The sequence below is a fragment of the Phasianus colchicus genome, chromosome 27, assembly GCF_987193195.1.
Source record: "Phasianus colchicus chromosome 27, bPhaCol1.hap1.1, whole genome shotgun sequence".
In the NCBI taxonomy this organism is placed as follows: domain Eukaryota; kingdom Metazoa; phylum Chordata; class Aves; order Galliformes; family Phasianidae; genus Phasianus; species Phasianus colchicus.
Window position 1 is genome coordinate 5,308,095 of NC_143462.1, and position 20,554 is coordinate 5,328,648.

General features: G+C 45.6%; 1 protein-coding gene across 2 annotated transcripts; it reads left to right on the forward strand.

Annotated features, from left to right (window-relative positions):
- The first annotated feature begins 100 nt into the window (after window positions 1-100).
- Window positions 101-19,317, forward strand: CDS2 (CDP-diacylglycerol synthase 2). 2 transcript variants are annotated; one of them, XM_031608021.2, is made up of 13 exons: window positions 101-307; window positions 8,064-8,212; window positions 9,139-9,235; window positions 9,371-9,468; window positions 10,170-10,309; window positions 10,640-10,698; window positions 11,400-11,482; window positions 12,694-12,781; window positions 12,982-13,050; window positions 13,776-13,928; window positions 14,244-14,363; window positions 15,034-15,137; window positions 15,759-19,317. In XM_031608021.2, the coding sequence occupies exons 1-13, from the start codon at window positions 257-259 to the stop codon at window positions 15,886-15,888; spliced, it is 1,341 nt and encodes a 446-aa protein (XP_031463881.1). In that variant the 5' UTR covers window positions 101-256; the 3' UTR covers window positions 15,889-19,317. The 2 variants fall into 2 exon arrangements, with proteins under 2 accessions (XP_031463881.1, XP_031463882.1); XM_031608022.2 differs by having other exon boundaries at window positions 8,070-8,212.
- Window positions 19,318-20,554: the final 1,237 nt, after the last annotated feature.

Consider the following 20,554-nt stretch of genomic DNA (forward strand, 5'->3'; position numbering starts at 1 on the left):
GCTTTCCGGTCTGCTCTTCCGCCCCACGCTCAGGGCCGTTTTCCCTCCTCCACCGCCAGCTGCGCACCCGCGCTCACCATCACAGCGGCGGCCGCCTCACATCCGGGTACACATGGGCGTGGCCATTGCCGCTTAGCCCCGCCCCCCGCGGCCATTCCGCGGCTGTGATTGGCGGGCGGCTCCCGGTCCTCTCGCCGTCCCTGGCTGCGGAGGGCGCGCAGCAGCGGCGGTGCGCGGAGCGGAGCTGCGGGTCGGGATGAGCGAGCTGCGGCAGCGGCTGTGCGGGGAGCGGGAGCCCGAGGAGAAGGTGGGTAACGGCAGCGGCGGGGCGAAGCTTTCTGCTGAGGGATGGCGATGCAGCGAGCCGGGCCTCGGCTCCGGGGGCTGAGCGGGAGCCCCCGAGGCGGCGGCGGGGAGCGGAGGCCCAGGCGGGGTGCATCTCCTCGGGTGCGGTGCAGCTCCTCGCTCGGCGGCGTTTCGTAGAGCATCCCGAGCTGGAAGGGCCCGCGGGGCTCCTCCTTCAGCAGAAATAGCAGTGCTTTAATGGGATTTAACGGCGGTGGTTTTCTGAGGATCGGCCGTGGAGGGGAAATCTGATGGTTTCCGTTCTGCTTCGACCCCACACGCGGTGCTCGGAACTTGGCATCGCCCGCAGGAGCTGCGGTGTCCCCTCACGGAGGTGCCCGAGGCTGGTGAGGGGCTCCCAGCCCACTCTCAGGTCCCTTCCAGCCCAACCGTGCTGTGATTCCGTGGTTCTGTGATCTTTAGGGACCCTTCCAACTCAAACCTATGGCTGTATGATCTTTCAGGAGCTCCCCAGCCCATTCCATATTTCTCTGGTCTTTAAATACCGTTCCAACCCAAACCCAAGTCCTGTGATCTTTAAGGAGAGTTCCGACCCAAGCCATTTCAGTTTTACAGCCTTTAAGGTCCCTTCCAACCCCAGCCATGCTGTGATCCTCTGCTTTGCTCACACGTCTTACTTAAGTGTAAAGGAACAAGAGGAATAAGCAGTCCAAAAAAAGTTTCTCTGTGCGGATTATAACCGCAAAATCACAACTGCAGGAAAAAGTAGTTCTTTGCTGCCTTCCAGTTCAATGCAGGTGTTTTGGGGCAGCCCAATGCTTGCCCTTAGCAGCACTGTGTTGATATGATTCCTCTGCTGATGCATGAAGTATTCAGAGAAGCACAAAATTGTCGTGCAAAACTCTCTTCTTCAATCAAAACTTTACATTTAATGCTGCTAAATATTACATTTAACACTGTTTTAAATGTCAGGTTAACACCTGTTGGGAGCTGTGTTTGAGTAAGCTTGCTGGTTCCAATATGCTTAGAGTGGGTATTGGAATGGAGAGCACAGACAGCATCAAGAATGGATTTCCTTCGTGTAGATCTGAGGTTTTGCTTTTTTTGTCTCTTACATGCAGCTGTCCAACATCCAGATCTCCATAAGATCCTTATTTCATTGCCGTGCCCAGAGCAAAACTTAACCTCTAGATAAGTGCATTGTCTCACTCAGAATTGACTTTGCAGCAGAAAATCTTCAGGGACTTTTATATTCCAGAACTTTGGTGGGAGTTGGAAGGCGTCCCTCAGAAGCCTGCAAGTACCAGTGCTGCTTCACTGGCATGCAAACAAACTCCCTCAGCCAAGCTGCGATCTTGCTTTAGCTGCTTGTGATGTGTTCCTAAGGAAGGTCAGAGGGCCGCTATTTTGAGTGCAATCCTGTTATCTTCAGGCAAGTATGCTTTTTAAACACATTGAACCTCCTAAAGGGCTTCTCTAGTATTACCTTGGAGTTGATAACTTGAAGTGTCCTTAGGAGGGAGGGTAATATCTGTGTCATGCTGCTCAGCTTAAATGAGTTGCAAGGGAAAAAAAAAAGATGTTTTCAGCTAATGAAGAGCAGCTCTTTGGAGGTGCTGAGCATGATGTCTCCTAACAATAGCAGGCAGCTGCAGGAGGCAGAGAATTTCCCCAAACTGCTACAGCAAGCCTGGTAGGAGGTTACCTGGTAACAGCAATACTGTATTAGAAAAACTGTGCCATTGCACTTCCTATGGCAGTATGCTTCTGTGGCAGGCTTGTCTTCCATGACATCAAACTGTTGTTTTAGAGCTTGGTAATACCTGGCAGAGGCTGGGAATAATGGTGGGTATAAAGCCAACACAGCAGAATTTCGTGTGCTCTGTGTGCCCAATGCTGGTATTGCTGTCAGGAGAGGAGATCCCTGTTTCTGCTTTGTCATTCAGTTGGCATTGCCACAAAAACTAATTCAGCCATGCATATTGTATTCTACAGAAACCTATCTGCTGAAAGGAACACTCAGCTTCTTGATAGAAACAAGTTAAAAGCAGATGTAAATGTCAAGGCTGGTTTTAAGAATTGACTTGGAAAGTTGTGTTTTCAACTCGTTTTCACTTTGCTCCGTTTTGATAACGGGAAGGAGAAGGCTGGTTTCACTTTCTGGTCCCATAACCCTTGCGCAGTGTCACAGCTTTGATGTTGTCCTCCTCTTTGACACAGAGCAATGCATATAGCTGAAAGTGCTGCTTCAGTTGAGACCGTCATGCAAAAACGTTTTAAAATCAATTTTGTAGAGCTGTTGTGCAGCATGCAATCTTCGTCTCAATACGAACAAGGCAACATCTGTTTGATGAGTGAACTCCATCTGATCTCTCTAGTTAAAAAAGCAGGGAAACTTGTGCTTGGTGCCCATTCTTTTTGCCCAAACAAGTGCTGTTAACTGTTGCCATTAATGTTGTTGGGAGATGATTGACACAGGTTTTATTTCTTGTTACTAGATAAACCCCTTCACTTTGCAGACTGGTTCCCTTGCATGGCAGCCCCATGCTTTATGTAAAACTGAAGGTCAGAGTCTTCTCTCCTGTGTTGTGCACATCCCATGAAATCACATTTTTATCTTCCAATTTCCAGATTCAATTGCAAAGGTATAAAAGAAAATTGTTTCATGATGCATGAATGGAGCCCCAAACACTTCTGCTCTTCTGATGGCATTCTAAGATCGCTCCTCAGCAGTGACTCGAGAACAGAAGGTCTTCCCATTTCTTTTTTTCCCTTCTTTTGCTAGGATGTTGCATTGGTGGCTGCCTGAAATCCAGAGAGGATCTCAGACATCGTTCCCATGGAAGGAGCAGAGGGCAGGGCTATTTAGAGGCAGGCTTATCTGGGCTGCAGCTCACACCCTTACGTCACTTCTGGTTGTGTTTACCCACCTCTTTGTCACAGGCAGTCAGTGTCTTGCTGGAAAATGCTCTCTTTTCAGAAGGCGGGAGCTGCAAAAGGCAGTCTGTGCAGAAGCATTTTTCTATAGTCATCCATGCAGGTGGATTTCCTGGGCAGTCTTTGGATACTGCGTTCCACCCACAGCAGCCAGGGATGCTCATTTCTTGTAGAAACAGTGACTGCAAGGAGTGTTGTTTTGATGGCACAAGGCCTTGAGGAGCAAGAGCCTTGCTCTTTCCTTACTCAGAAAAAGGTTCAATGAAGAGGACTTCTTTTTCATAGCTCAACCCAGCAGTGGACTGATGCTGAGGTGACTTTTTGTCTGGCTGCATCTGTATCGTGTTATGAAAGGCAATGGGCTCTGCTGTCCAAACCTCGTGATTGTTGCACTTCCAGGCATTTTGCAAGCTTTCCCTTGTGATCAGAAGTGTTCTAAAGATGCTGAGCATTGGAATGCCAGTGCTGAGGGTGTAGGGCTGTGTGCTGGGAGGGCTGCAGGAGCTCCAGGTTCAGCGTTTGGCTCAGGATGGGGTGCAGAATGCAGAGAAACAGCGGTGCAGGACCCTGTCGCATTATGGTAGCCATGTCTTCAGAAGTCTGTTAGGTTTGTTGGAATTACACTTAAGTAGACTGGGCCGAGTCCTTTCTTTGATTACTTCAAATAAAGTGAGTGATGGTAGATGATGGGAACAAGATGGCATCACAGGCAGCAAATTAACTGGACTGGTAAGACGTTTTTCTGGTTAGGTCTTGGAAAAACATGTCTAACTCTGAAGGAATTGAGGGTCAGAAGCCATCAGCCATTGCAAGCTCTCATTTCAGAGGACAAAAATAGACTTTTCCTGTACTAACCTTCTGATGCAAATAGAGTACGTGTTGGTGCAGAGCTGTTTGTTCTCTCTCTCATTTCTCACAGCTCTTCCAAATAAGAGATCAAAATGTTTGTGTGCAGACGTGGCTCCGAGGTGGGGCAGAGCTGCTTTCAGTCAATGGATCCCAGAGGTGCTTGGGAGATTTATGTCTTGTTTCTGTACTCGTGTTTTTGTCTTTGCAGGGATGGTGAGGGCTGCTGGCTCAATGAATGCTGTGATAGGGGAGTGACGTCACTTAGAGCCAGGAGAACCCAGCACTGAAGCCTGCAAAACATCCCTTCAAGTGTTACAAGGGAGGAGGCAGGTTGTGTTTTAACAGTAGGAAGTTCTGGGGGAATGCCAGAACTAACAACCTATTTTTGTGCTCTTTTGTGTACAGTAGCTTCTCTAAAGGACACAAAGCCTGCTGCATTTACCTTTCTTGATTTCCTGGAATATACAGAGCCCAGAGTGTGTGCTGAGCTGGGGACCAGGCAGAGGATTAGCCAGATGAGTCACAGGGATGTGCAACTTTACATCAATCATATTTGCTGACACTGAGCTCAGGTTCTTCTGTCAGACAGTTGTTCTGCTAAATGCAAACTATGCATACCTCTGATCACATCCCCCTGGCAAGCTAAGCTTGCTTGTGTTCAAAATAAAGTGAGCGGCTTTGGGAACGTGAGATGGCAGTGGGTGTTTTCTTAGTTCTTTCAGCCTCTGTGCAAACATTTACCCTTTTTTGATGTTATCTGCTACTGGTCTCAGTGTATAAGCATGCCCTAATTTCTGTGCGTGCTTTCCACTGGAGTATGTTTTTTGGGGGGGATGGGGAAAGGAGTCCCATATCAACATAGATGGAAACTGACCTTCATCACTGAGTTTTGTTTTGTTTTTGGGACAAGATCCAGCAGGCACCAACTTGGTGGGTGTTTTGATGCAGGAACATGAGATACTTGAATTTAATTGCTCTGAGGACAACTGCGCAGCATGAGAAATTCAAGCATGTTCCCCTGGACCTGCCCAGGACATGAGATGCTTTGTGCCCCAGCCAGTATTCTTTTCTTTAATGGTGTATTGGCACTTTCCATCACTGTGTTTTGTTAGCCTGGCAGAAAGTCTAACTAAAGCAGTGCTTTGCTTCAAGGAAGGTGCACAAAGAATAGAATTTCGTCAACTAATTTAATCTACCAGCACTGAATACTGAACTGTATCTCTGTACTGGGCAGAAAATGTTTGGCAGGGAGATAGCTCACTTGTTTCTATGGCAACTGGGATCATGTCACGGATACTTGGGGGGGAAAAAAAGTGCTCACAGCTTCTGCTGCGAGAAAACCCTTTGGAAATGTGAACACAAATTTCATATCTCTTGCTTACAGGAGTTAAGCTGTTTAAGGGCAGCTATGACAACTCACTTCTCCATGATTCTTATCCTTAGGGTGGTAGAATATTTGTCCACAAATGTTTTATCCCTGCATTATTTATTCTCCTGTTTCTTAAGGAACTTTTCAGTATCTGAGTTGATGAATTGAATGAGTGCTGGGCTTGTTTGTGGTGCTGGCCAAGCAGATCTGGCAGATCTGCACCAAAGAGGTCTCTTGAAGGTTCAAGGAGAGAGCACAGTCCAGTGGTTATGGAAGGAGATGTCAGGATATCTAGGTTAACTCACTCCAAGTAGGCTTTTGTTTCAGTTGCAGAAATAGGAGAGAATAGCACAGAAGAGGCATCAGGAACATGGCAGGAAACCATCTATTAGACACATCTTCCCTGAAGTGCTGGTTGTGCCGGCATTACTGCTCTCTGCGTTTGCAGTCTATGGCTTAAAGCAGCCCAGACCCACTCCTCACAGTCGCAACCTCTTCATGGAAGCATCAACTCTGTAATGAGCTTAAATTTTCACTCTGCCCATCCTAACACTGCTAGGTTGGCTCTTTGCAGCATCCCATTCTTCTGTCCCTTGAGCTATGCAGTTGCTTTTATCCTTCCTATTCTTGGCCAGGAGTGGAAGAGAAAAAGACATCCATGCTCTTTCCCTTTCTTTTGGTCCCTGAGCACTTTGTGAAACTTTTGATCCTCTGCACCACAGACAAGGAACAGTTTGCCTGCCTTGCACTTAGCCCAGCAATGCTAGTGCTTTGGGAATAAGATGCAGGAATGCTGGCTTGGATCTGCATTCTTATTTCAGCATTTAATCACATTTTATCACATTGCCAGTGACTTGTGCAATTTGGTAAATACTTGGACTGCATTAAAATTTTACTTAAGATTTTTGATTTTAGCTTGCACAGATAATGGCTGTTACTCTAAGTACCTAAGCAAGCACTTCCATACTCATTTAAATGGAATTGGTCACATTCATTTTTCTTTCATAGATCCCTATTCCTAAAGGTAACTTAGAAGTCCAGAAGGAGAAACTGAACTAAAGCCAAGCTGTATTTCCTCATCCCCTCACGAGTGCAGGCAGAAGTGTTTGTTTTAGCTCTCCTCCGTGTCCTCGGCCCATGGGAATGGGAAGCACAGAGCCCAGCAAGGAAGAGGCATCGTGGGATGTGATGGCTGCAGTGCTGGCTCTTCACATGCCTGCGGAAGCACCATTGTATTTTTAGCTGCCTCCATCTGACAGCATGTAGCTGTCCTGTCTGTTCTAAGAACCTGGCCTGCAGCCACTGCTACCTTACAGCTGGGGAGCAGTTATCCTTTCCTGCCTTAACTAAGAGAAATGCCACTCAAGTCTCACTGCTCCAGTGAACTGTAAATACTCTCTCGATTCGGATACAGCAAACCACTCCCAGCATTTATTTTGGTGGGGTCTCTGCTTTCTGATTATAGGAGAGCCAGGGGGCTGCAACATTCCAAAAGGATGAGATTGTGTTTTTTGCAGAGCCCCCAGCACTTGGCTTCCTCCTGTTCTTTTCCTCCTCTTTTTTCAGGAGTTTAAAGTAGCTCTGAAGCCAAATGCCCTGTACTCCACCTGCTCATTGCTCCCCAGGGATTGGCATTTTCCTTCCTTGTTTCAAGGAGCAGGATGCTGAAGTGAGGGGCAAAATGTGCCTTTTTGGGTCTGTCCTCTATTCCTAAGCTGGGCTAGAGGATAAACTGCTCTGGAGAGGGAGGTTGCTCGTAATCTTTTTTCTACCACTGGTCTTCAGTAACCTCTTGCCTCACCTTTATTTGTTTACCCCCATATGCAGGACTTTGTGCTGGGCTCTGGAGCAATAATACAGGGTGCAGGGACAGCAGGTGCTGTCTCTTTCCTCTACATGTTTCTCCTGTGGCCAGAGAGGATGGCTGGGTCTGAGTGATAAGCCATGTTCTTCCTCTTCAACTTTCTGAGGATGGGCTCAGTGTTATTTTTAGTGCCCACGTATTAATTTAGCACTTGAAAAGTCTGTCTGGAAGCCTTGAGCCTGTGTACTTGGAGGCCTTTCTTTCTGTCTAATTTGGGCAATGCTGCATTCTTGGAGATCTGCCTGGGGGATTGAGAGACCTTGTAAAAATTCCTGCTAACAAGCTCATGTGCCTTGTGCACTTGCTGTATTCCGGACGCTTCTTAATCAACTGCAAAGTGTTTTTAACTGTTCAGAGGAAACAGATCCTTTCCTGTAGTCACTGCTGAGGATGCCAAAGAGTAAAGTGCATCGTGGAAATCACTTAAAACATGTAATGTTCGTGCTTTAGGTGACTGTTTTCCTGTCCTCTTCCTCTCCTGTTTGCAGAAGGAGAATGGCACTTGGCGTTGCATCCTGGGGACTGCTGAGTTTCTTCACTCACACAATCATGGGATTGGAGGGGATCTTGCAGCTCCCCACCCCTATTGTGGGATGGTTGCCCCCACCAGTTCAGGCTGCCCCAGGTTCCATCCAGCCTGGCCTTGGTCACCTCCAGGGATGGGACACCCAGAGTTCCTTCTCTGGGCGAAATTCATCATTGCCACTGTACCTAGAAAAGCTTTTCTCTCTCTTTAAGTTGCAGGAATCAGAATCTGAGAACAAGCTGGATGGAGAGACTGCATCAGACAGTGAAAGCAAGTCTGAATTTGGAGGATCGCCCCCGGTGCCAACATCAGATGACACTCCAGAGGTCCTGAACAGGGCTCTCTCCAACCTGTCCTCAAGGTAGCCCCCGCTCAGCATTGTTCTGCTCTGCTGCCAGTGCTCCTGCATTTGCCATGTGGCTTTCCAAGCCCTGGCAGCGTGGTGATGGCTGCTGGAAGCTAAATGAGCAGTCCTGGTAGTGCTGCCTTCTTCCTCTTTCACATGCAAACAGGAAGCAGAAAGTGATGGTAACATTAGCAAGGCTAGCAGAGTGCAGTGCTCAAGGCTGCTCTGTGTGGGATCAGGGCAGAGGAGTGCTGCAGGAGGGCAGCATCACTGCCTGCTTGATTTTGGCGGGTGAAGGGAGGCCTTGGTGAGGCTGAAGACATTGTTCAGCTTTGACATCACTCTCAGCACTCAGTTGTGATGGCTTTTAACCACTAGTGTGACCTACTTGTGTAGGAGTGCGTGGGGAAAAATGTGCTGATAAGGACAAGATTTGAGAAGAAGCTGGGAATATATTCTGCAGGCTACTTTGGGGCACAGGAAAAAGCATCTCTCTCAGGTGTTCTCTGAGAATGGGAGATGCTCAAGGCAAGATTTGTTGGACAGTAACAAGGGTACAACATGCCAAAGCCTGTGCTTCTTGTGGAAAAAGATCTGCAGGGTTTGGTAATGATTCCTAGCTTGTCTAAGGTGTGGGAAACCTGCAGCAGAACAGGAACAGATGCCCTGCTTCTTTCAGTATTTTGAGATACTCTGTGCCTGACTAATATTTTCTACATTTAGTGGTGTTCAGTCTTCCCTGCTAAGAACTAAGCTGTAACTTTGCAGCTGTTGTAGCCAGGCTTTGATCAGTAGAACAAGGTCTCTGCAGCACCAAGAAGAAATCTGAGGTTTCCAGGGCTCAGTTTCCTGCTTTAATGATATGCAGAGAACAGAAGTGCTATCCTGCTTCCTAACTTTGTTTTGGCTTTCACTAACTTCTTTCATTCTCTGTGACCTAGATGGAAGAATTGGTGGGTAAGAGGCATCCTCACCCTGGCAATGATCACCTTCTTCTTCATCATCATCTACTTGGGACCCATGGTCTTAATGACAATAGTAAGTGTTCACAGCAGCAGGGGAGAAAGTTGCTGGGGCTGACTGCTCAGAGCCTCCTATTATGAAATGTTTTTTCCATTTTTGAGGAAGGAGGTGTTGCAACCTGTTACATCTTGCTGCTGTCTCTTTGTGCAGGTGATGTGTGTCCAGATCAAATGTTTCCATGAGATTATCACTATTGGCTATAATGTGTATCACTCATATGACCTGCCTTGGTTCAGAACACTCAGCTGGTGAGTAGGGAGACTACTCCTCTCCCAGTGTTTGTGTGCAGCTTCACCTCATTGTAGACAGGTAGCTCCAAACCGGAGACCAGGGGATTGCTGTGTATTGACCAGTGTAATATGTTAGCAGCACTTGTAAGGGAAAAGCCTTCTATTTTGATGGAACTTGTGCTGATAAAATTTATCCCATTGTTTATGAAGCATGGATGTTTGACAGTCACCACTGAGTGACAGACATGGTTGCTGGGATGGGTGTTTGTAGGTGATTGTGAAGCAGGGCTGAACATTGAGGGCATAACTGTGTTGAGCAGCTCTGGCTGCCAGAGAGAGGCTGAGGAGAGAGCAGGAGCAGTGCTTTTAGGGTGTATGGGTGGTGCTTTCAGCATGCAGGAGCTCACAGAGGCCTGTTGAGGAGTGCCACCTAAAGGCAGGCTATCCTTGTGCATCAGAAGGCCAAAGCCAAAACCATACAATGCAGACAATCAAACCATACAATCCATTGCAGAGTGGAGCTGAGTGATGCTGCCACTAGTTTATTTCTCACCATTTAGAAATGTCACCTTCATTTAAAGTTCTGCCCATCACTTGCAGGATGATGGCTCTTTGCAGTGTATAAAAGCAATGTAAAGACTTTGGAAATGCAGAGCCGCTATCTGTGTTCTCTAGGAGCCTTTTAGGTTCCTGCTAACAAGCATCTGCCTTCTCCACAGGTACTTCTTACTCTGTGTTAACTACTTTTTCTATGGTGAGACTGTGACAGATTATTTCTTCACCCTGGTTCAGAGGGAGGAGCCCCTGCGAATTCTCAGCAAATACCACCGCTTCATTTCTTTTGCCCTCTACTTAACAGGTAGAGACCACATTTTCTGTTTTTAAACCTGACTAGGCTGGAAGTCTGAAATCTGCTTGAACTACTCTTGCCCTGAGCATTGTATACAATTCAATATCTATAAGAAATTATTTCTGTTCTTAGTGATGTTGTAACTTGACCACAGGGTGACAAGTCACTTAAACAAGACTCTGTAGAAGAAAACTCCCTAAACGCTATGAGACAGTTAGGCTTGATGTTCCACTATACAAGTATAACTTGTAGGCAAGTGTGCTATCTCTTGGGGGGGAGGGAAATATTTATTGTTGAAGAAATGTTTCCTCCATTCACTCTTTTTCTGTCTCTCACCAGGTTTCTGCATGTTTGTCTTGAGCCTGGTGAAGAAGCACTATCGCCTCCAGTTTTACATGGTATGGTTAGACAGGGGCTGGCTGCCCCCACTTGGAGGCAGAATGATAAATAATATAGGCTGCTTGAAAATGTTACGTAGATAAATACTTGCTTCTGTGCTGGCTGTGTGCTGTAACGCTGACCCAAAGGAAAGTTAGTGTGAGCAGATTGTAGATTTGGGGAGATAATCCGACAAAATTTCCCTCTAGTCATGAATTCTCTCTACACTGGAGGATGCTCTTAAGAAACGTTCTGCAAGCTGAGGTGACTGCATTTGACTTTTGTGTTGAGGGTAGATTGCCACTGGGGTTGACTGGCTATGTTTCTTTTCCCACATGTCAGAGGAATTGCTCCTTTTGACCATCAGTGTGGTTAGTTTTGCTTTCCAGTTTAATCAGAGAAAGAGCTTGGATATCCATCAACCTTTTGCTTCTCAGCTAGTCAGAAGGCTGAGTGAGATGTATGGGAGAGGAAAGGGCAGAACTCTACCCAATGAAGTTCAGTTCTGGGCTTGAGCTGAAAAATATGCCATATATCACTAGGGGTGGCTGTTCCCTGTTTCTCATGCCTCTTGGTGTTTCTCATGGTGAAGGTGCATGCTAGCACATGTGCATGAGCTGTTCTCAGTCTGAGAGGTAGCTAACAGCATCTGATTTCTGCCAGCGGTGTGTGTGAGCAGTGTCTCAAGGCAGGCTGGACTGCATGCTGTCTTCTCTTCCAGTTTGGATGGACCCATGTGACCTTGCTAATTGTTGTTACCCAGTCGCACCTCATCATTCACAACCTGTTTGAAGGAATGATATGGTGAGTTGCTTGTGTGTTCTGAGTTGCTTTGATTTCTGCAGCCTCATACAGACTGTCACAGAATCATGGAATGATTTGGGTTGGAAGGGACCCTTAAAAATCATCTTGTTCCAACCCTCTGCTATGAACAGGGACATCTTTCCCTAGATTAGGTTGCTTAAAATGCTGTCCAAACACTTGAACACTTCCAATGACAAGGCACCCATAAATTCTCTGGGCAACCTGTTCTGATGTCTCACCATCCTCATGTAAAATATTTCTTCCATACATCTATTCTTATTCAGTCCCTTGTCCTGTCACTACAAGCCCTGGTAAAAAGTTTTTCTCCATCGTTCTTGTAAGTCCCCTTTATATACTGTTAGGCCATAATAAAGTCTTCCTGGAATCTCTTACCACGTTTTGAGTTAAAAACTTTTTTATTATTATTATTTTTCTTAACAAATGACCAACAACAAAGTGCTTCCTGTTCAGAATAGAAAAACAAAATATTGAGCAATTCCTCAGGTACTTAGGACTTACTTTGTGCAGAGAGCTGTATTAAAGCATCTGCAAATTGTGGTTCAGGGACATCTCAGGCAGTCCTAGGCCCATTTCAGTGCCTTTTCTGCCCACCCATATTTGGCAAGTGGACAGGAGAGTGCTGCTAAGCACTTGGTTGTGGGCAGCGCTGCCAGCATAATGTTAAAAGCATCAATGTGAAAGAAAAGAGATTGCAACCTGCTGCCTTTCCCAGCTTACTCCAGCTGCTGTGCAGAGGGGAAGCCCTTTTCAGGATGGGGCTCTCCGTCTCCATCTTCCCCAGACCAGCAGTGCCAGGAACTAATTTTGGCTGCTCTGAAGATTGCTTGTTCCTGTGCGCTCCTCAGCCAGCCCAGAGTGCTTTGTGAGCAGCCTGCTTACAGCTGAAGTGCAGCCTTTCTGGGGGAAAAGAAGGCAGCTATCTAACAGCATGCCACGTGTGACAAAGAAAATGTGCTTAAAACAATCTGTTCTGGGTACACAACATGCTCTTTAGTCCAGAGCACCGGAGTAACCTTTGAGATTGTCCTGAGAGCTGTAAGCCATTGCTCCTAACGTGTGAGATTGTATCGGATAGGAAGGTATTCATGTGGTAGTCCTGCAAAACATTTTAAGAGGCAGGTGCTTGCTTAGTTAAGCCTTGGACTTGTCTGATTTGACACTTCAAATGGTTTTGCTTTTGCCCCATGTAGGTTCATCGTCCCAATTTCCTGTGTGATCTGCAATGACATCATGGCATACATGTTTGGGTTCTTCTTTGGCCGCACCCCACTAATCAAGGTTTGTAATTCTTTGGTGAACAAAAGATGCATTTTATCTTCTTCAGATATTAATCCTGTGTTCCCTGATCTCCAGTTTTGTGGCTTTTTAGAAGTCTGAAGCAAGCCTCCAAATGAAACTTGGTGCGTGCCCCAGTGTATGTTGCAGTGAGCATAGGTGCACAGTTTGTAATGATCCCCTTCTTTCTCTCCCTCTGGCAGCTGTCCCCAAAGAAGACCTGGGAGGGTTTTATTGGAGGGTTTTTTGCCACCGTTTTGTTTGGATTACTGGTAAGTAGCAATCGTGCTGCTTATTTCTTTGGCTTCCATATGTAAGGTGACAGAATTTTGGCTAAAAAGTGCACACAAACTTTAAACTCTACTGGCTCTTTTCAGAAAATTTACCTTTTTCCTACTGACCTGGATTTGAACTGGTCTGTGGTTGTGTTTTGCACTGTGTGCAGATCCTACTGATGGAGCAGGACACTGCAGGAAGTTTTTAGTCCCCATCAGACCCTGTGACACATCCATTTCTTTAGTTATCCTTAAAACATTCTCTCTTGTACCTTGAAGGGGAGAGACTACAGCATTTCCGCAGATGCTGTACGTGGGTACAGCCAAAGCATCTGGGGCTGTTATTGGATAAATGCCTATTCTAAAGGCTGTGTGGGGAACTCGGTGCTCTTGGAATATTTTTTGTACCTGGTTTTGTGTCGATCTCTGTGTGTTGCATCCATCTGCTCAGCCAAATAGTGCAACCTGTCTCAGTTTGTTCGTAAAGGGCTCTGATTACTGGTTGTTGAACAGATGCAATTACTAAACAGAAATGCTTACTCTGCCTTCAGCCAATTACTGTTCTCAGGAAAGTAATCTTATTAGCGAAGCTGGCAGCGTAGCTCTCTCCTCACCATGTCTCCTTGAGTGGCCTTTTCCCTTAAGAGCTCCTCTGTCTCATTGCTGAGGAAGATGTTAATCATAATTTCTCATACTGCATCTTTATTTCTCTCCTTTTGAAGCTGTCCTATGTGATGTCTGGGTATCGGTGCTTCACTTGTCCAGTGGAGTTCAACAATGACACCAACAGCTTCACAGTGGACTGTGAGCCATCAGAGCTGTTCCAGCTACAGGAGTACAACATCCCCTTGGTGCTACAGTCTGTGGTGGGCTGGGTAGGACTCTTTCTATTTATTGAGGCCTTAGGAAATGATAGGAACATGAGAAAAAGAAATTAGGGCTGTTTTTTGGTGGAATTCAAGGGAACATGACAAGGGATGATGGTATATCCAGAAAATGGGGGGAATTCAGTGGTGCTCCATTTGGATTGAAGATCCTGTGCAACTATTCCAAGTCTGGTGGGACATGAACCCATTTGAAAAGCAGCTGGCCTAGAGCATGGTGAAGAGAGAAAGACGGGCAACAAGTGAGCAGTGCTGTTCTAGGTGGAAATCCTTCTCTAACATATTGTTTTTTTTTTTCCCTTGCAGAAGACAGTCCGGATGTACCCCTTCCAAATCCACAGCATTGCACTGTCTACTTTTGCCTCCCTTATTGGGCCATTTGGAGGCTTCTTTGCTAGCGGATTTAAGAGAGCCTTCAAAATTAAGGTGAGGATATGCACTGTCATTTGCAGTAGATAATGTAAAGACTGAACAGTTACTGCCACTCTGAACAGTCTCTCCAAGGAGGCAAGTAGGGAGCTTGGGGAAGGGAGAGAATGTTTGTTCAGTAACAAATAGAGCAGCGGGGCATGATTCAGTTTTATGTTTCTGGTTTTTTGTTTTTGTTTGTTTGTTTGTTTGTTTGTTTTTTAAGTTTTATTAAATGGATGTGGGAAGAGGCCTTAAAATTTCAACTACAGTATTCTAGACAGTGCTTTGGTGCAGAACTGGAGGTAGATGAAAAAAGCATCCTGACTCAGTCAGGATATTTTGCAGTCTGAGGCTTGCCTTGATGTCTTGCAGGCTGGTTTTAGATACAAACAATCTCTGTGCAGCTAAGATAAAGGCAGGACACATTTGCAAGTGATAAACATTGACCTTCCTTGACCTCTGAGTGACAGATCTGAGTTAAGCCTTGATGTTGTCAGGCACTGGTGGCCTTCATAAAGGAGATACTTTTAGAACCAGGGGAGAGATCAAGCAAAATTTCTTCTTAGTCTGACTTTTGCCTTCTGGGAATAATTAGAGGGGTGTGAGAGTGGCACATAAATATACTTAAGTAAATACAGGTAATGGACATCTGAAACTTTAATGTAATCCTTTCTGCTTTGCACAGGACTTTGCCAACACAATTCCAGGGCATGGAGGTATCATGGATCGTTTTGACTGTCAGTATCTGATGGCTACCTTTGTGAACGTGTACATCGCAAGCTTTATCAGGTATTTATTGGTTTCCAGTGAAGTTTGGGACCTACTCAAACTCAAGTGACATGCAGTACAGGTTTGCAATATGAGACTGTTTATATTCCTGTGAGATAAATATCTAAAAATACAAGACAAAGAAAGAGAAGGAATAGGGGCTTGAAAAGGGAAATGTCTTCTAAAACAGTCACATCGAGCTGGAAACACCATCAGTTTCCTAAGGTCTGTTACTCCAGTCTTCTTGCATGTCCCTTCTGCATTCCTGTGAATCTTGAACAGGGTTTCCCCTGAGCTGATCAAGCAGCAAAATTTTAGTTCTGCTGCGGTATACAAATGTTCAAGAATAGGAGAAAGCTCAGGGATGCACAGAAGCTGTACTGAAGGAGATGAGGAACTGAATTTACATGAGTGTTGCTATTCTAGAGGAGGAGCATCTGTTAATAGCACAAAATCCAGCGTCCTATGGAAACAGATTAGATTTGGTTGTTGTTGGTTTTGTTTACAGCTCAGCATGCTGTCTCTTTTGATTCCATTTCCCCATCTCGAAATTGGATTCCTGGGTAAAACTATTGTGAATGGATAGGCATTTGAGTTCCCAGAGCACTAAGACTCACTGGTAACGATGCTTTTGTGTTTCAGAGGTCCTAACCCGAGCAAACTGATCCAGCAGTTCTTAACCTTGAGGCCAGACCAGCAGCTGCACATCTTCAACACGCTAAAAGCACACCTGGTTGACAAGGGAGTGTTAGTTGGCTCAGAGGATGCATAGACAGCCATGTGATTTGGAACAGGACTGAAAACAGACAAGCCTCCCCATGGAAATTCCTGGCTTGCCTGATTTAAGACAATAACAAGGCCTCATTTCACTGTAACTTTTCTTCCTTTCTTGGTAAATGTTTGCATTTGTGTTGGTTTTTTTTAAAATATATAATAATATATTTATATAGCTTTGGTTCAAATGAGCAAATCTGAGTTTTGTAGCTGGAAAGGAATGAAGACTTGGAAGGAGTTGGGTGAAGTAAGAGGGTACAACTGTCCTTGTGGTCAGTTCTTAATCATCGATGCAGACATGGGCAGAGCTGAACTTTTCCTGTGAGTGATTTTATGCAGGGAATACACACTGTAGTGTCCATACAGCCAGCTCTGCCAGCAGGGAAAGATGAAGCCATACACCTCCCCTGGGTGCTGTGCCAGGCTGTGTTTGTGATGGCAGCTCTGGAGACCTTAATTTTCTCCAGTGGTGACTGTGAATGTTCATTCTCCTAGAAGGTCACATACACACATGCCTATGTGCAGCCCCTTGGAGATTCTGCACAGCAAGCACAAGGCTCAGTTAGTTGGAAGAGGACGTTGTACTAATCCAGCAATAGTTCCTCTGCCCAGTTGGGCATGTGTCTTTATTGTCACTTGCTGTTTCTGCCAGTGCTTCCCACATTTTCCTCTTCTAGCTGATATTTTGGCTAATAAGATCTTTTTTAACCTATTAAATTGGAAATTAACTGAGGGTAAGGAATTAAGAAGCTGGTAGTTGCTCATGGGAATGTGGGAGGTTCAGATTGCTTCAAAACTGCGTTGAGTAAAAAGGTTTTAAAGAACATCTAAGCTTTCATTGAGTAAATCTTGCCAAGTAAAAACAACCTTGTAAATAACTTGGTTCGTATTTTCTCACTCAAATAACCTTTAAGAAACATCAAACCACACTTTTTTTTTTTTTTTCCTGATGGTTGGAAACCCTACACTGGGACATTTTACCCAACTTGGTTTTGTTTCTGAAACGTGCAGGTTGGGCTCCAGCACCACATAGGTGCTGTCAGCTGGGTATTTCATTTTTCTTTCAGGGATCATGGCTGTCACATGTTTGTTACTTGAGTTCTAGATGTTGTGCTGCTGAGCTTTACCATGGTCTGTGTTGCATTTCAGTCTGGTTTCATTTACCTGCAGGCTTCTGTCCTGCTTTGCTTACTGAATCTTGTCATCAATACATTGCACTTAATAGTTGGAGGTTTTATCAAACTATTTTCCTTTATTTTGTCATACGCTTTAATTATTTTAAAGAGCCCTAAAAATTGTAAAACTTATTTTATCTTTTTGTGACCAGATAGTGAAAATATCCCCGCGTTATTCTAGATCTTATGCAATGTTCTCATGGAGAAGAAAGCTGATTTTACTTATTCTCATAATTTGTGCACAAGAGAGAGAAACTTTTCCTTATTTTAACCCAGGGAGCAAGTGTCAGGTAAAGATAATGCAGAAGTACATTGTTTTTTTCAAATAATTGCTGTCATAAACCTTATATACAGACACTCCCCCCATGTGGATGACTTGTACATGCTGCAAACCAGCAAAGCATCAGCAGGAAGTAAAACACCTGCAGCTATTTCATGCTCATATCATATTCTGATTCTGCTCTTGCTTTCGATCACCCTGAAAGAGTGGGCAGGAGAGCAGAAATGTGCTTGTGTAAATACATGAGTAGAATCTCTCTTTTATTTCTGTACAACTCTGTGTTGTAAATTCTGCTTCATCTCCCTAAACAGGAGCTGTGGGGCAGACGCCTGTGCCCATTGCACTGCAAATACAGGTGTTGGTCAAGAGCATGCACTGTGAAGAAGGAAGGACTATTTCCACAGCAGTGCTGGCAAAGCTGCCATCTTCTGGCAGGGTCAGGGCTGATGTTTGGGATCAGTTCAGGATTGTGTTTCATTAACACCAATAGCATAGATGCTTCCCTAGGTCAGTTGTGGAGCCTGATCTTATCCAGCCTCAGTCAGGCAGGGATTTATTTTGTGTTGACTTGCAGGATGCTGTTCCAACATCTAAAGCCCTGCATTAGAAAAGCAGAGGGGAGAATCAAAATGCTTCCATCTTGCTTTGCACAGAGAACAAATTTATGGCTGCATTTTGCTATGATTTATCTGAAATTAGATAGACCAGGTGAGGGCATTTGAACTGGGAATAGATGTGGAAGCAACAGGGTGTTGTGTAGTCTCCAAAAGCAGCTTTCCCTGTGGTCACACAAGCTGGTGCTCTCCTGGATTCTCACTGCCTGATGGCAACACCTGCCAAAATCCCTTATATTGTGCTGTTGGGGCTGAAGTCTGTCCTCAGAAGATACAGTGTTGATAGATATAACAAAAGTGTACTGCTCTTTATAACCATGCATTTTTCACACTGGTCTCTAGTCTCCTGCTCATCTTGCTTTAAACCTTTTGTCCATCGTTAGTCGTAATTAGTGGGGCAAAAAACCCAAATCTTTGTGCATGCTTTTGATTTGAAGTAGCATTTGGGCCTTTTTCACGGTGCAGTGCTGCATGTGGACACTGGAGGGCAAAGCAGCTGCATTCATGGCTGTGTGTTGCTCGGAGAGAAGCAGCACTGATGTGTGAGTGACTTTCTGCTGAGCTCGCAGCTTTCTTCTTCCTTCCTCCCCAGCAGAGCAGAGGATGAGCATAAAGCTACATGGAAATGGTGCATTCAAGCTCAGTTATAACTGAATGGGACTGCTGCATTCATTTAGGAAATGGAAGAGGAGATGAGGGAGGTGGAGGGTGGTTAGATGATCTGCAGGCTGGTCTGGCTGAATAATAGTGTTGAGCAAAGCAGCTGTGGCTGGTAAACTCACTTGGTTTCTGCACCACTGGTGGGAGGGCAGGGGATGGTTCTGGTGTAGGGGATAGCACTGTCCAGCTCCTAGTGACAGCACTGCTGTTTTAGGGCAGGATTTTGTGGGGTTGCCCCACCACTCCTGCCTGGGAATGGCTTTAGTTTGCTGACGATGTTTCAAGTTATTGCTCAGTGAGCTCCATAGGTGGAGCTGTTCCTCCTCTTGGGCAGCAGAGCAGCAAGGGTGAACTCCAAGCATCCACGGTGGTTATCTAGTGAAGAGCATCGGATGCTGGTGTGCTCTGCAGCACTGATGGGCTGTGTGGTTGAGACCGGGTGAGTTCGGGTGGGAATTTGCTTCTCCGAGCCTGGCTGTAGGCTGAATGAGCTCAGCTGCTTTCTCAGTGTGACCGGCTGTGAAACATTGACACCTAATTGTGGTGCGAGGTGTTACATCCTGTACCCACCTCTGTGCTATTTAGGTCTTGGTGGTGATGGGCTCGGGGGCTTGCTGATGCTGACCTGGAGGGGTCTTTATGTGGCTCACAAAGCTGCAAATCCCACAGCATCAGCCAGCACTTGGTGCCAGGCTGGGGACTGCCAGTGTCAGAGATGTCCGGCTGCGTTATGGCGATGCGTGTCCCCCTCCCTCCTCCTTCCTCCTCCTCTTCCTCCTCTGACCACTTGGTCCCATAGGAGGAAGGCAGAGGCCTGTGGAACCATCCCTACACCTCATCCAGACCTCTCTGCCTCACAGAAAGCATCGTGTGAAGGCTCCCATGGTTCTGCCCTCTGTACCCATCCCCAGCTGCATTCTGTGCTCCCGTAGTGGTTGTATGCTCCTATTCTCCAGACCTGACCTGGGCATTCCTCCATCTGCTTCTTTCTCTGTGCATCGTTCTTTCAGTTCATGTTTTAGCTACACATGTAGAGTTGCCTTTCTTTGACAGGATGTCTGAATGTGATATATTGTATATTTTAAAGTATTTACCCTATTTATATACTGTATGTTACTGTTAAATAAATATAAGTTCCATTATCTATAGTGGAGTTTTATTCAGCGCTGCTAAGGGAGATCCTGCTTTGCTCACAACAGACTAATCTGCTTCTCCAGTAACTTTCCTATTCCCCATTTCTTGCTTTCCTTCCCACAGTGCTGTGGGGTGGGAGCAGCCATCAAATCACAGCCCCATCCCATAAAGGCTGAAGGAAGCACTGCCATGTGCTGCACATCCACTCTTTTTGCCCTAAGGCTTTGACTGGGAATGCTGGAATTCTAGTTTGCATCAATTATTGCTTCATTTCAGCCATTTCTATTGACTTGTTTGGGTCAGGAGAGCAGAATCCTTCTGTGTACCCCTGCAAAACACCCTATTTTTAGCTCTGCTGTTATTTTGTCTGTTGTTTGACTTATCAACTAACCTAAACCATGCAATCAGCAGCTTGCTTCCTGTCATGCTGTCTGCATATTCTGAGACAAATTCATCCTCCAGCAACACCAAAATATGTTCTTCTCTCTAGCAAACCTGCAAAATTGACTCTAAAGCCCCAAATCTTTTGCTGTGATACATCTTCCATGGAGAATTTGCATGGGTAGAAAGGAATTTGGCTGAACTCTGTGCAATATTCATATGGAACAACTACACGTGTTAACAAGAGGTCTTGAAAGATCCCTTGGTATTAAATCTCTTGGAAAATGGGCTGAAATCTCCCTTCTCTTGCATGTTAACAGATTTTATTGAATTGAACAGCCCAAAGTGGCAATTCCCAGTGCACATCCTGGTATTCTGTACCTACAGGGATGGAAAGCCTCAATCCAGAGCTATCTGTGC

What these genes read in the sequence shown, in the direction of transcription:
- CDS2 (XM_031608021.2), top strand. Translation starts at nt 257, where the DNA reads ATGAGCGAGCTGCGGCAGCGGCTGTGCGGGGAGCGGGAGCCCGAGGAG. An exon ending in TTTTGCCCTCTACTTAACAG is followed by an intron (nt 10,310 to 10,639) that starts GTAGAGACCACA and finishes GTCTCTCACCAG; the next exon opens with GTTTCTGCATGTTTGTCTTG. An exon ending in ATCGCCTCCAGTTTTACATG is followed by an intron (nt 10,699 to 11,399) that starts GTATGGTTAGAC and finishes CTTCTCTTCCAG; the next exon opens with TTTGGATGGACCCATGTGAC.